Source organism: Toxotes jaculatrix, chromosome 22 (genome assembly GCF_017976425.1).
Source record: "Toxotes jaculatrix isolate fToxJac2 chromosome 22, fToxJac2.pri, whole genome shotgun sequence".
Taxonomy (NCBI): Eukaryota; Metazoa; Chordata; class Actinopteri; family Toxotidae; genus Toxotes; species Toxotes jaculatrix.
In genome coordinates, this window is record NC_054415.1 from 12,116,346 (window position 1) to 12,131,231 (window position 14,886).

A 14,886-nucleotide genomic window follows, 5' to 3' on the forward strand; every position below is an offset into this window, starting at 1 on the left:
GGTTTTCACCAGTGTCAGTCATGTCCAGATGGGACCACTGTAGAAATGTTTGGCCTTGGATTGTCTTTTTTTTTTTTTTCCTCTGGGCCAATCCATACACTGTTCTAACAGAATTTCACCCCCTCTTTCATTACAGGGTAGAGCTGTTATGTTACACATAGTCCTGAAGAAATATTTTCCACAGCTGCACAAATGTAGGACTTGGTATAAAAATGTAATAACACTGGATGTGCACAATAACCCACAATTCAAAATACCGGCCCGTGTGCATGTGATTATGTAGCATCCCTCTGAGGCCCAGCCCGAAAAGAAAAAACATTAGAGTAAACTTCTTGGTGAAATAAATACTCTTCATGTCAATAGATTAATCCTTGTGATATTAGTGTTACATTCAATTTTAAAGATCTGGAAAAAAAACCCCCACAATGTTATGATCCTGTAGGCTCATTCAGCCTTAGTTAAATTGAGAGTAAGTTGTGTTTCTTTCTGTGACATGAGAAGTTGCCGCCTCTGTATCTAACTCCTCAGAGTTACTAAAGAAATATTACCCTTTCTAAACACTCCTCACATCCACTGGGGTTCACCATTAATATTTAATATGTTAATTATATATTAAATTATTCTTTTTTTTTTTAACCAATCAGCGTTTGCCAGTGAGATTGGATGTGAGTGCATGACCAAATGATTTTTTTTCCTGAAATAGCTGTAGCGTTTGTTGTGTGTTCATCTGTAGAACTCAGCCTTGAAATAACAAATATGAGTTTCAGACATGGGTGGAGTAAATCAAGTCATAATGCTGCCTCCAGAGACAGTCTATAATGCACACGTAAAATGTATCATCCTTGTAAAAGTAGAGAAACCTGAGGAATATCCTGTCACTCTCTCTTTGTCTGTTGTTGCCGCAGATTTTCTTGGGAAGTTTACAGGAAACACAGGGAGGTGTTCACTGGACCTCGGCTGGTTTGTGGGGGGTCTTTACGCGTCCATTAGGACTGCATTGCATCTCTGTTAGCTCAAAGCTGTGGTGAAAACCACCAGCACTTACCAGCAGCCTGCAGCCTGTGGAGGCATTTCCCCTGTGAGACAGTGGGATGATCTCTATGGACGCTCATCGTCGGAAACAATAATCACAGCCTTAAGAATCGTGCCCTGTGATGTTATGATGGTCCCGGTAATCAATTTAAATTCAGTGTGGCATTATCTAATAATTACATTTTTATGAGCACTTCACTTTCCATGGTGATGGCTGCTGCTCCTGCAGTATATATCATAAAGTAAACACTTCATTTTCTATTCAGCCCAAACAAAACCCGGTTTCTATTGGAATCTCATTGGCTACAATGCAGCTGAGGATTCTTCCAGCAAGAGAATTACCAGAAACCATGAGTTAAAGCTGCCAAAAAAAAAAATTTGTCTATCAGCTTCTTAGTACGAGCAGTGGGGCCAGACGGGACAGATGAGGTTACTTCACATGAGAGATTTCTGCATTTGTGTTTTCTGCCTTTGCTTTTCTCAGTGGTTTAAAGTAGGTGAGGCTTGGAAAAAGGTGATGCTTGCTTTATTCATAAATATTTGAACCTGGACACTTTTCTTTTTAAACACTGCACTGACATACCTTTTATGCTGATATGGCTAACTTGTTCGCTAACAGCTGCTTATTTACACCTCTAGTAGATATGGAGCAACTTTAGTGTTAATTTGGAATTTATTTCTGATTTCCTAGTGATTTTAAGCCCAGTGTTCACTCTCTTTGTAGCTCTAATTTGATAACTGCTTAATATTAGGAGTAAAAATTTTGATTTTAGCAGCTTTAATGTTACAGAAAAATACTTAATATTTCAAATCAAGTTTTCAGGAAACCATTGCACAAAGATGTGATTACTAATCCACGTTTAAACCAGTCACATTACCAGGTCACGTGCTCGAGAAGTGTTACTCTCATGTTTTTCCATCGCTTCATTAATTAGTTCTTTCTCAGTTGTTTGTGACGTGTCCTGTCAAAATAATGAGACACGATTCATTATTAATGATAATTCATCTTCAAATTTATTATTCATCATTGATGAAGCCAAGAGGGAGGCTCCGAGGCCAGAGTTGAGCTTCATTATGTGTCTCAAGGTAAATAGGAAGACAGCTTTCCACTTTGACAGCGTCCCTCTCCCTGGTGTGGGTTTATGGTGGGTCAGTCCCATCACGGACGGTGATGACAATGATGACGAACGTGATGATGAGGGAGATGACGTACAAAAATGTGTGTGCGTGTGTTTCTGTGAGCATGTCTTGTCAAAGTTTGCATATTTCTGTGTGTGTATGGGTTTAAGAGTTTACATTATGGTCCACCTGAGGGTGTGTATGACACGTATAAGACTCTCCAGGTCTTCCTTACACCCCCCCCAACCCTCCCCCCTCACCCATCCCAATCTATGTAAATGAAAATGCAAGGCTATATTTGGAGAGAGCTGATGTCACAAGTGGTTTGAGCGGAGAGCCTATAACTGTTGGTGTCGGTTTGTGTGACAGTCTGACAAACTCTGGACTCCTACAGTGACAGACCGGGATCTGCTGGCTACTGGCTAACACAACACAACAGAGCGTAAGTACTCCTTCATTTAAGGGCTTAGGTGTCATTCTCACAGGACCTGGGTCTGAGTCTGAGTGGACAGTGGCTTCAGTTTGTATAACTGTAGTTGTCTTGTAGGTTTGAATGAGAGATTTTTGCTACATCTCTTCCTCTTTTCAGATTTCTTTCTCACATCTTTGCAACTCGTGTTGTGTGTTGTTGTTCAATTAAATGGAATTACTGTATATTTTAAATTCAAGATCCATAGAGTTTCCAAAGACACCATCATCATATTTCTGCTTCACAGGGAAATATTCACAACAGGATGCAGGTGTAATGTGGGATTTTCTATTTACTCTAAGGGTCCAACCATTAAATGTTTGTCTTGAATATAAATACGTAATTCAGAAATATGATGTACAGACGCTTCAATAAATGACTATGACTGTATGTAGTGGAAAAAAAATGTAATCAGGACTGTAGTGCCAACATAGTTACCAGATGACAGAAAATTATCTGGTAACTATTTTCATAATTTTTCAATGTAAGTTTTGACACAAATTGCCAAATATTCTCTGATCCCAGCTTCTCATTTTTGAGGATTTGCTGGTTCTCTTCGTCTTATGTGCTAATGAAATAAATATCTTTGGATTTTGGACTGTTGCCTGGACAAAACAAGCACTTCACATTGGGTTCTGATAAATTCTTCTGTTTTCTGACATTTTATGGACTAAAAGATTCATTGATAAATTGCAGCCGACAGCTGATGCTTGATAGGTGCTAGTGAATTACTGTCACTGAATCACTGAGCATGGCTTTGAATTATACTGTGTAGTTGAAATGTAGATTGTATAGATGTAACAATAGTTTATTTTTTCTCAATTTTCATAAAACACTTAACATCTTAATCTCTTGCTTCCTTTTAAATGTGGTATTTTCTTCTTGGTTTTATTTGTTAAATTCTGACATTATGTATTGATGATGTGCTGATGTACAATAAATCAAAACTTAGTTGCATCTACTGTGTTGATCTAGGTCATCACCTTACACGATGTATCACCTGAGGCTGCCTGTGCTTCTCCTCGTGCTGCTTGTGTTGCTGCACTGTGTCACCACTGCCCCAAGCCACAGGTAAATGAATATACTACAAGCAGAGCAACACGTTCTTTGGTGAGACTGTGCAATGACTGGTGGGATATACGTATATAACATATTCAACTTTCCAAGTTTCAAACTGTTGACCTTATCAGATCAGACACCAGTAGGATTGGGTGTTGCTTAAATGGTATTGTCTTATCAGCCAGGAAACCGATCTAGGAGTTTAACCTGAGGTCAGCGGACAAGTAGATGAATATCTATGGAAACTGTGCGATGAGAAGAGGTGTTCTGTGTGAGGAGCAGCAGGGCACTGATGTATAACTCTGGAGGTGGAAGGCAACTGTGCTTGTGTGTGGGAAAGTGCTTCACCGTGCATCTCAAAGTGGGGTGGGGGGATAAGTGGCCACATTTTCTTGCTGCTCTTGGGACTAGTGGATGCTTTGAAGAGGGTATCATCAGCTATCAGTGTGAAATGGTTTGACCCTTTTCCCTCTGTGATTCAGGTACTTCAGTCCCAGCTCATCCAGCGAGCAGGAAAGTGCTCTCCCAGACGGCGAAGGCTGGTTCGCTCCCGGGCTAATCTCTAACCCATTCCTCAGCCTCATTGGTACACGGCCGCAAAGGGGGCTCACAGCTATGAACAGGTGACAGAATTTACAGAAATCAGCAGCTGCATTATGTCTTCATTACATGGAAAAAGTATAGCTATGAATATATTGCCTGAATATCATAACATCTCTCTCTGTCTGTGCTTTTCCCTCGTCTTCCCAGCCATCACATAGAAAAGAGGAAGTGCAACACAGCCACCTGTGTCACCCAAAGGCTAGCAGATTTCTTGGTCCGCTCCAGCAACACTCTTGGTACTGTCTATGCACCGACCAACGTGGGATCTGCCACCTACGGCAAGAGGGACCTACTGCAGCCTCCCAGCTATCTGCCTCTCTAGTACTGACTGTGGAAACTCCACCAGTGCTCCCAGTGCACTGGTGATATAACCTAGTCATCTTATGTAACAATGATTGTGAGAATGGCGTTAATAATGATGATAATGATGGTGATGATTATGAACAGATGAGTTCTTGTTTATTTTAAGAAACAGTGCCTTTAGTTTAAATCATCAAAGTCAATGTATGTTTTTTTCTGGTGTGTTTGTGTGTGTGTTCTCTGTTAATAATGTTCCACAATGGCATGATGTGAATATTAAAAAAAACAAACAAACATAAAAGTCATTAATAAAACAATAAAAAAAAAAACAGAAACAGATGTAAAGTCATATGAAATAAATGTTATCATCTGTTGTTTTGATAATAAAATTGTAAAAACAGATTTTTAAAAATCATCTTCATGTGTTTTAAGGCACGTTATTGCCACATTACAGCTGCATGCAGGGGCTGTGAGCTATTAATATCTATTCGATGAGTCACATCATACTTAGTCCTTCAGGAGACGTGCATTTAAACAATTACAAACAAGTATTTTACTTTGGTAACCATGCTTGCTTATCGCTGCCCAGCACACAGTCTAAAATGACCTTGAAAATAAAATAGCTGTTACTTTCAACCACTCATTATTTCATACAGCTCAACACAGCTCCATAATATGTTTCTGTTGGTCGAGAAACATCCAATGAATCAGATGCAGATAAGCCACAGTCAGTAATGTCATGTGCCCTAGAAGCTACATGTGTCGCCTGCGAACATGGAGGCCTGAAAGACATACAGACCTTTGGTGTACACAATATTAGCTTAAACCTAATGAATCCAGATTTTTATTGGCTTTCTTGCTGAGAGTGAGATAAAAAGGTAAATACCACTATCATTTAAAAATCCTAAAAATAATAATAAACATTTCCTAAATTACTTAGATAATTGTCAGAGCTGAACTGAAATGATCTACAAATTGGAACTTTTGAAATGTAAAATTAAAGTGAATCAGTCATCAAATACAGTTCCTGTACTCAACCCCCCCCCCCCCCCCCCAGTTTTGCTACACAGCAAAATACCTTCTTTCTCTGTATATCCACAGTATTTTCCTTTCCTCAGAAGAAATGTTTACACAGTCCCCTTCAGACTGTGTGAAAGTGTGTGATTTATATTTTAAAGTCCCAAAACCTTCAAATCTTTTAGTGTTTCCTTATAATGCCACATATTCATGATTAAAGAATTAACACTCAAAGTTAAGCCTTGGGGAAAAAAAACCCTTGTTAATTAGCCAATTAAAGGTCAAATAAATCGTTTAATCTGCTTCATTGGGACCGTGTGGGTGACGTTTTTTCCAATTTGACTAAGAGTGCTGGCAACAAATATCTCTACATCCTGTTTGGTACAAAGAAATATAGTTAATCACCTCTTTCCAGTTCCTGTTCTTCAGTGAGAAAATCAAAGACAGAAGAATAAATACATGTTATTAATGGACAGAAAAGTGTTACAGATGATAAAAGTACACAGGAAACTGCTGATCACTGCCATATTCATGTCTGTCTTGCACTACAATAGCTTATTATCATTACTGGTCACAGTGTGATTGAGATAAAAGAGGTTTAATGTTGGTCACATGGTGTTTTGAGCTGATAACTCCATGGTTTACATATCAGTGATACTTCTATGTTGTTTTTCATGCCCTGTCTTAATGTTGCATTGTGCAAATGTACAGTCAAAGACACATTTTCTTTATTGTTTCCTACAATAAAGTTATATTTATTGTACTTTTTAAAAATTTCATTTGTAGTTCATTAAACCCCTTAGTGTTTACAGTTCAATAAATATAATCAGGCCAAATGTGATCAGTGACGGAGGCTGTCAGCTTCAGAGTTCCAAGGTTACTCTTTACAGATCCTGGTTACAGGCACTGTACTCTGAGTAATGTGCATTATGTTAACAATTTAATGGGTTTTTTTGTGGCATTTGGTTAGATTTCAAATACAGCAAAAATTGCTTAATTAATTTCAGAAGCAGCACGGTTTCAACAATATGGTCAAGAGCCCCACAGACTATTGAAATGCACCCACAAAAACAGCTAAGACCACTATTTAAAATAAAAAATATGCTGCATGTGCTGAGTGCAGTCAGTGTTTTTTTTTTTTTTTTTTATAAACAAGCATCAATTTTCCCAAATTCCTTTTTATGACAAATTGGTGATAACAGTACTGTATTCCATACAGTCATATGTTGTCCTCCTGCAGGGGTTATTCAGGGTAACGTAATGAAAATCAAGAGGGGAAGTATGACGCACAGCATTAACCTGCATTTGATTATCAGTGACCTGATCATCTCAGACACTGACATCAGTACTCCCATGTATGGTTAACACAGGCAGGGTTTTTCAAAAATAGAACGAGTGCTGGCTTTTGCTGATGAATCCAAAAACAATACGGCCATTATCTGCCAAACACCATGACAGAGAGTGGGGACTGTGTCAAGATCTGTCAATTATTTCATGTAAAATCATAAATGGCACAGCGCTTCAGCTGTTACCAGGTGGCGAGTTGTTTATCACTGCAGTAATGATGGCTGATGAATGTTTTGATGGAACTTTAGGTCCAATGAACCGGTGGCCGCATTAATCTCTGACATTAACGGTACAGTTGTGATCCAAATATAAACAAGAAGGTCATTCCGCCACCGAAACTGAAAACAAAGGACTGTAACCTGCTCTTATGGCTAAATTGATTTACAGGTCTGTTGATACAGGGACTAACACTATAAACAACACCTGAATCTAATAAAGTTAAAAGTGCTTCATGATGCTGACAGTAGAATGTAAATAACATCCTTTTACTGTATGTTACCCAAGCAGACTGTATGTACTGTAAATGTACTCTGTCCATCCGTTGATGCACATAAACAGTCTCTGTTATTATCCACACAGTATTTGGAAATTGTGCGTTCATTTGTTGCCTATTGGCTGTGCTGGTTGTAATGTAGGTCTACGTTTCAAATTCTAATTGACAAACACAGAAGGTTGTTTTTACTTATCATCCTAACAATTACGACAAGGACTGAGTTTCTCTCTCTTTTTTTTTTTTTTATTATTAAGTATCACGAGAAGTCCCCAGTCTGGCACAGGTGGTACAGAAATTGGACGGATGGGAAGTCCAGTTTGTTACGCAGTGGTGACAAACTAAGGGAAACATAGAGACATTTTGAGACAACTGTCCTCAAAAACCATATACATTTCAAAGTAGTACATTCTTGACCTTGGAAACAATAGTTTGACGTGATGTTTCATGTATTCTAAAGCGCTAGATTTTTCCCTCCTGCTTGCCGTAGTTAATTGTAAACACGGAAGTTACTTTGCTTCGCTGCTCAGCCTCATGTGCTTTAGAAACCTTTGGCCGGCTAGCTATCACAAGAACTTCATACAAGGGTTTTGACACTTACCAATTACTAGCAGAGTCTTCAGTTTTAACCAGCGTGTCTATGTCAACAAACAGAGACAGTATAAGAGTGTTTTTGCTGTCGGAAAATGCACGGCAGCTAGTGTTAGCTCGTTAGCTTAGCTTTGTGCGAAAGGAATGGCAGATAAAGTAGGAAAATCGTTTAAGTTTGTGGTCGTGGGAGGTGGTATCGCGGGTGTGACATGTGTTGAGCAGGTGAAAATGAACTAATGAACATGTTAGCTCTGCATATAATTAATGTATTAATTAACGTTGATACAGACACGCTACTAGTGTAATGCATGTAATGTAGATACTTAACATAAATCTTAATCTTTACTGACAGCTGTCATCCCAGATTCCGTCAGCTGAGGTGGCTTTGATCACAGCAGGTGCACAGATCAAGGCAGTGACCAACTATAAACAGGTCAGGATGATGATGATTATGATGATGTTGATGGTGACATTATTTGTTTACCGCTGAGTCTCCCACTCGATATGCACTCATAGATTTGAAGTGATCCACCAAATAATTACAGCATCAGAAATGCCACAGAGGAACAAGAACATGTTTTAAAAATATCTGTATCCATGTTAATTTAACAAACACTATACTGGCTTATCAAGTTGCTCTAAATGAGTGTCAGGAACCAAATCCTTCATCATTTTCCTTTGTCATTAATGGGAAGGTGTCAAGGACGCTGGAAGAGTTTGATGTAGAGGAGCGACCATCCAGTGTTTTGGAGGATAAATTTCCCAACCTGACTGTCATCCACTCTGCTGTTAAATCACTTCACACACAGTCACATGTAAGTAGCTGTTTTGCAGAGGATACTATAAACTGATGGACTGTAATGATTTGTATGTATATGTATGTATGCTGTTTTTTAATAGAGAATGACATAATTTCTGGTTTGGTAATCTATATGTAATAAGTAATTGTGAATGCTTGTAAAATAAACCAATAAAATAACTTATGTTACAGCTGTAAGTAATTGCAGCAAAAACCATATTTTCTGTAGTTCCTAATTAGCTCTTTACTTATTAGAAATTCCAGTATGCATGAATGTGCAGACAGTTATTCCTTGAAACTTATCTCCACAAAGGCTTTTTGGTGACTGTTATCTGTCTACTATTGCCACCTTGTGGACATGTGGCTGCAGCATGTGGTCTAAATACATATGTAGCAGAACTATGATTAAGATTAAAAATGTGTCAAAAGGTGAGTCACTTTTGTCCAAAATCATATCCCCATTTTGTGGAAAAAAACAAACAAACCCAAAGGCATTTTTTTAAGTGAGAGGTGAGAAAAAATATTGAACGATCTGTGTTAAAATGAGTCGCTGTTTCTGACTTTTTCTTCTCAGTCTGTGGAAACTGCAGATGGACAGTTCTTTGGTTATGAGAAGTTGTGTATCTGCAGCGGGGGCAGACCTAAGCTCCTAACCCAGGAAAACCCTTACGTGCTGGGGATACGGGACACAGACAGTGCCCAGGTAGGACCCCATCCCTGTGGTGATGATGAGCTATACATTTCCTGGCCACTTTATTAGGTACATATGTGCAATCTAATGCAATCCAATACAACAGCTCTGCCATTAAGTCTGTTTTTATGTTTGTGTTTCAGGAGTTTCAGAAGCGGTTATCCAAAGCAAAGAGAATCGTTGTTGTTGGAAATGGTGGAATTGCCTTGGAATTAGTGTGAGTAAACAACATCCAGAAGGGTCAGAGATATATTTCAATTAAGGGGTCATGTTTTTCATATAATAGCACCAACAGGTTCGGAGATTATTTACACTGTCCATTCATTCATTCATTCAGTGTTAATAATTGTGCACTGTGCAGGTATGAGGTGGAAGGCTGTGAGGTGATCTGGGCTGTGAAGGACAAGGCCATAGGAAATACATTTTTTGATGCAGGAGCAGCCCAGTTCCTCATCCCATCACTAGAAACTGAAAAACCAGAGAGAGCTGCTCCCTGTAAGAGGCCTCGATACACCACAGAGGAACCAGCAGCAGGAGCATCACAGACCTTCACTGCAGGTCTTCATCTCAGAGTTTATCTCTTCCTCTCTTATGCTGCAGTGGAATCTGTTCCAGGATCATCGGGGTCTTGTTTTATTTTAATACAGACATTACTGAGGTGTGTAATGTGTTTGTCCATTCCCAGAGAGAAATTCGCAACATAGTTCTGGTCCTACAGATCCTGGTAGTGCCCTCGGTCCAGACTGGCATGAAGGAATAGTTCTCAGAGGAGCAGAACAGGTGAGATAGTGCATGTACCTTTGTTATCTTAAGCGGAGAGGTCAGCTTGAGAAGCCTGTCTGTGTGGGAAATATCTGCTGCGAATAAATCTGTATCTGTCTTGACCTTCTGTTTCTGTTCTCATGAGTCTCTTCTCTCTGCCGGCTTGCGCTCAGGTGTCCCGCAGAGTTTCAGTGGAATACCAGTGTGAGGTGGAAAAGATCTTCACCGCTGAGGAGCTGCTCAATTCCCAACAGGAAAAACTCAGATCAGAGAATGGTGAGAACTAGATTTGCAGCTCGGACTTGTCCTCTAATTGCTCCTTTTCTCCCTCCTGTTTTTTTTTTTTTTTTTCATTCCTGAAGCTTTTCTTCCCTCCCAGCAGGATCCTGGCCAGTTTACATCCAGCTGACCAATGGCAAGACATTTGGCTGTGATTTTGTTGTCAGTGCCACTGGTGTCGTGCCTAACATTGAGCCATTTCTCCATGGCAACAGTGTAAGTAAACTCATCCATATGCAAAGTAAATGACAGCTGTAAGTCTGCCAGTGCTTTGCGGGTAATCAAACTTTGGCAACACACTTATTTTGAATGGGATGCTTTCCTGCCGATCATACGGTCACATGTCTGACCAGCGGACATCAAGATGTGCCAGTGCCATAATTTCACCAGAAGCTGGTGATTTCTTTCTTGCCTCTGATAGTCAAGGTTGAAATTAAAGAGTAAGCTACAATAAAACAGACACAGAAGGTCACATAAAATTCTCAGCAGTTTGGTTTTGATGCCTCTAGATGTCACTAAAGGACAGATGAGCTTTTACCCCTCTGGCTTTTCCACCATTTAACTACCTCACCAGAATGAGCAGAACAGAAAATATGAAACATATTTTGGTTTAATAATGATCTTTACTTTTGGTTGTGTGTGTGTGTGTGTGTGTTAAGTTTGCACTAGCAGATGATGGTGGCCTGCAGGTAGATGACCACATGATGACATCAGAGTCAGATGTCTACGCTGCAGGAGATGTGTGCACTGCATGCTGGGACCATAGCCCGTTGTGGCAGCAGGTAAACTAACTGACAAACCTTTGCATAAGCCTTTCCTCTGACTTTACATCTTTAGTACGGCCTTCAGACTTAATTATGTCAGCTTCCACATCTGAAAAGGAGTTCGATCAATTTCAATTCTTTCAACAAAGCAAAGATTCTGTACATCATCAGGTCTCACATACTACCGACAATTCAGTTTCATTTAATTCATGTCAAAGTATAACACCCCTACGAATGTAAATTATCAAAGCTACTTAACTGAGCCTGTTGTGTGTGTGTGTGTGTTGTGTGCAGATGCGTCTGTGGACCCAGGCCCGTCAGATGGGCTGGTACGCAGGCCGCTGCATGGCAGCACACATCCTTTCAGAACCAATAGAACTGGACTTCTGCTTCGAGCTCTTCTCACATATTACCAAATTCTTCAACTATAAGGTGCGTGGCATTTTACTGCAGGCGATTTAAGCTATTTAAATAATAACCAGTATGTTAATCATCTACAATGCAAATTATAACTGTTTTCCATTACTTTCAAGTGCCTTCAAGGTCATTTCACTGGGCCACATACTGTTCTCATCTCTCCAACCTTAAGCTTATTCACACTGAGCATTTAAATAACTTCTAACCTCTGCTCGTCTGGTCATTCCACAGGTGGTCCTGCTGGGAAAGTTTAATGGGCAGGGGCTGGGGCCTGACCACGAGCTGCTGGTGCGCTGCACCAAAGGCCAGGAGTACGTCAAGGTGATACTGAGCAGAATAAGAATGTATAAATGCCCTTGTGTGTTTATTTTTCAAGTGGTTTTTCACAGTGCCAAACTATTTTTGCTGGTGGCTCATTACGCAACACTGATTCACTCAAGTAAACAAAGGATTTGTTATTCTGCACGCAAACTTAGCGAACTGTGACTTCTTTGTAAGCAGTATCAAAATCTCAAGTTGTTTGGATTCTGTAAGGCATTCTCATAGTGGCATCTGGAAAACATGCCATGTGATGCATTTCTTCAATTTTGTCAGTGTGTGAAAGAAACCCCTCTTCTGCTGTGTGTATGATCTAATGCTTGGTTTTAGCCAGGAGCAAATGAAGACTTAAATCTTTTGATCAGTTGGTAATTTGTTGAAATTTGTGGAGATAAATTATGAAGAATGAAGATGTCTGTACTCACATGCCACCAGCAGGGGCAACTCTTACTTCTAATTTAGTTTAGTTTGGTTTTCACACAGATTACTGCTGGATTTTTTTTTCCAGGTCGTCCTCAGCGGAGGTAGGATGGTGGGAGCGGTGCTGATCGGGGAAACAGACCTGGAGGAGACCTTTGAGAACCTGATGCTCAACCAGATGGATCTGACGCCGTACGGAGAGGAGCTGCTCAACCCCGACATTGATATCGAGGACTACTTTGACTGAGACTTTGGAGAATGTTGAGCACTGCAGACTCAAAAATCATGCAAGGTAGAAGGCATTTGTGGAAAAAAAAATGGCTGATGAATTCTAAAGGCACGGGGAGGAGTTCTGCATTCTATCATGTCTAAGCTAATGGGTGTGTTAGATTTTTTTTGGCAATGAGAAGAAGATAAAGGACAGATTATCTTACTTACCTCTTACTAATGCACCTCTAAATTTAAAAAATATATTTTTGCTTTAAATTAAATTATTTTCAAAACCAAGTATACTAAAGTAGTACTTGAATGGTATGTTTAGAAATGGCTTCTCTTCATTTAGTTGTAGCATGAATGCAAATCTACCACTTCATAAGTTTAGATGAGAAGCGGTTACAGACATGAGAGACTGACAGAGTTGTGGGTCTGAAGAAGAAGTGGGATGTGTTCAGCCATACTTGCTGGTAAAAAAGGAAAATCCTTTTGTTGCTATGTTGGATTTGTGACTCTCGATCAAATTTCAACTTACACAGCAACTACGGCTCCTCCTGTGCCTCAGAAGGCTTTATAACAATAGATAATATCAAGCTCGCATAATGCTGGCTATTGTTCCCATGTTCCCATGATGTTGCTATTTGAAAATCCACGTTCGTGAGGACAAGAAACATTAGAAGTGGAAAGAATTAGCAATGCAAAGGAGAATTTAAATGACTAACAGAAGTCAACCCATTTCTACTTGTGTGTTTGTGTTTTCTGGGTCAGTGGCACATGGAGGAAACTGCAGGAAACTGCCCACATTGATTTACCTGGTAAAGGTTGATATGGCAACCTTGTGTTGTTACTCACAGAGCACTATGCAAAACGAGTAAAAACAACAATGCGTGTGTAAAGCAACAATAACAGTGCAATAATCCTCCCAGCACTGAGGGGCAAATGGGGACAGTTCATTGGTCTCGAGAAGAGACTAATGAGAAATAAAGGCAGTAAAGGTGAATTAAAAAGCACTCCTTTTCCTTAAGAGCTGCTGATAAAGTCTCCCTGTAGCTGTATCAGTGGCCAACAGGAAATGGCTGTCTTGATTGCACCAAGCAGCGCTGCCAGGTGTAAGTGTGAGTACCTGTGTGGGTGGAGAGCAGGGCATTGTTTACAGGGTGAGTCAACACTGGACAGATCGACACATGCAGCGAGATAAAATTAAAATCCCTGTTTGATACGGAGACTGCTAGAATAGAAGGCATGGCAATTAGTGTCATGAGATACCATGTGCTATTTTATACAGTAGGTTACCAAGCAAAGAGTGAGAGCTGGCATGAATCTAATGCCACGTAGAAAGCACATTACACAATCAAACTGTCCTATGGTCAAGATGGAAATTCACCACCGGTCACCATTGATACTCGATGCTCACAGGTTTTGCAAGTTGTACTAGTAAGTTACAGATAGGACAAACCAAGGTCCAGTGGTCACGATGATGAGCCAGCAAAACCAGATTGACCTGATTTCTGTCCTGGGTAAAGGCTGACATGTTAATAACTATGAAACAAAGCAAAAGAAAAGTTCAGGTTTGTGTTGAGGTGAGTACAGGTTTTTCCAATATGTTGCTATTGAATATACAAGGGTGGGAACTTGTGTCAGCAAATGCAGTGCAGGACAAGAAGACAGGGCTTTTCTTAAACTCAGCCAGTTTTTAATGAGACCAATAACCACTAAACAAAATCATACACAAAATCAGTAATTTTTTCGTTTTTCCTTTGTAGCTAACATACCATGTCTTTCTGATTGCAGAGACGGATTAATTTGAGTTAAGGTGGATTTTGGCGCTGTCTGTGTCTGACTACCGGCCTTCACTGCACTGACGTTTAAAGCGCTCAGGCTTGACACAAAGCTCATTTCATTCAAGTAGGTTGCGGATGTGACGTCAGCAGCGTAGTGAGCGCCGGCTGAGATGAGTGTGCGCTTGTATGTAGTGACCGGGGACTACCGACTTGAATTGCTATCGAGAAGTTTGTGCCAGGCAGCGCTGCCAGCAATTGTCTGTCATTTGACATACGTCATCTGACATACGTTCTTCTCATATGTCAGATTACTTTCTGTATTTGTTTGCTATTGATGCTAAGGATTAAATTAACATTATTTTTTGAAAGGCTTTCAGGCGTAAAGATATTTTTAGTAGTTACGCTCCGCTGGCGG

The 14,886-nt window shown here is 40.0% G+C and overlaps 2 protein-coding genes across 5 annotated transcripts; both read left to right on the forward strand.

The window, feature by feature from the left end:
• The first annotated feature begins 2,557 nt into the window (after positions 1-2,557).
• LOC121176382 (islet amyloid polypeptide) lies at positions 2,558-4,604 on the forward strand. The gene is made up of 4 exons (XM_041030430.1): positions 2,558-2,593; positions 3,596-3,691; positions 4,162-4,302; positions 4,430-4,604. Exons 2-4 carry the CDS (start codon positions 3,612-3,614, stop codon positions 4,602-4,604), a joined length of 396 nt encoding a protein of 131 aa, XP_040886364.1. The 5' UTR covers positions 2,558-2,593; positions 3,596-3,611.
• A 3,342-nt stretch (positions 4,605-7,946) lies between these two features.
• pyroxd1 (pyridine nucleotide-disulphide oxidoreductase domain 1) lies at positions 7,947-13,704 on the forward strand. 4 transcript variants are annotated; one of them, XM_041030441.1, is made up of 13 exons: positions 7,947-8,249; positions 8,380-8,460; positions 8,723-8,842; positions 9,401-9,529; positions 9,661-9,734; positions 9,879-10,075; positions 10,203-10,297; positions 10,453-10,555; positions 10,659-10,774; positions 11,218-11,340; positions 11,617-11,754; positions 11,971-12,060; positions 12,566-13,704. In XM_041030441.1, the coding sequence occupies exons 1-13, from the start codon at positions 8,172-8,174 to the stop codon at positions 12,722-12,724; spliced, it is 1,503 nt and encodes a 500-aa protein (XP_040886375.1). In that variant the 5' UTR covers positions 7,947-8,171; the 3' UTR covers positions 12,725-13,704. The 4 variants fall into 4 exon arrangements, with proteins under 4 accessions (XP_040886375.1, XP_040886376.1, XP_040886373.1 ...); XM_041030442.1 differs by having other exon boundaries at positions 10,662-10,774; XM_041030439.1 differs by having other exon boundaries at positions 11,971-12,708.
• Positions 13,705-14,886: the final 1,182 nt, after the last annotated feature.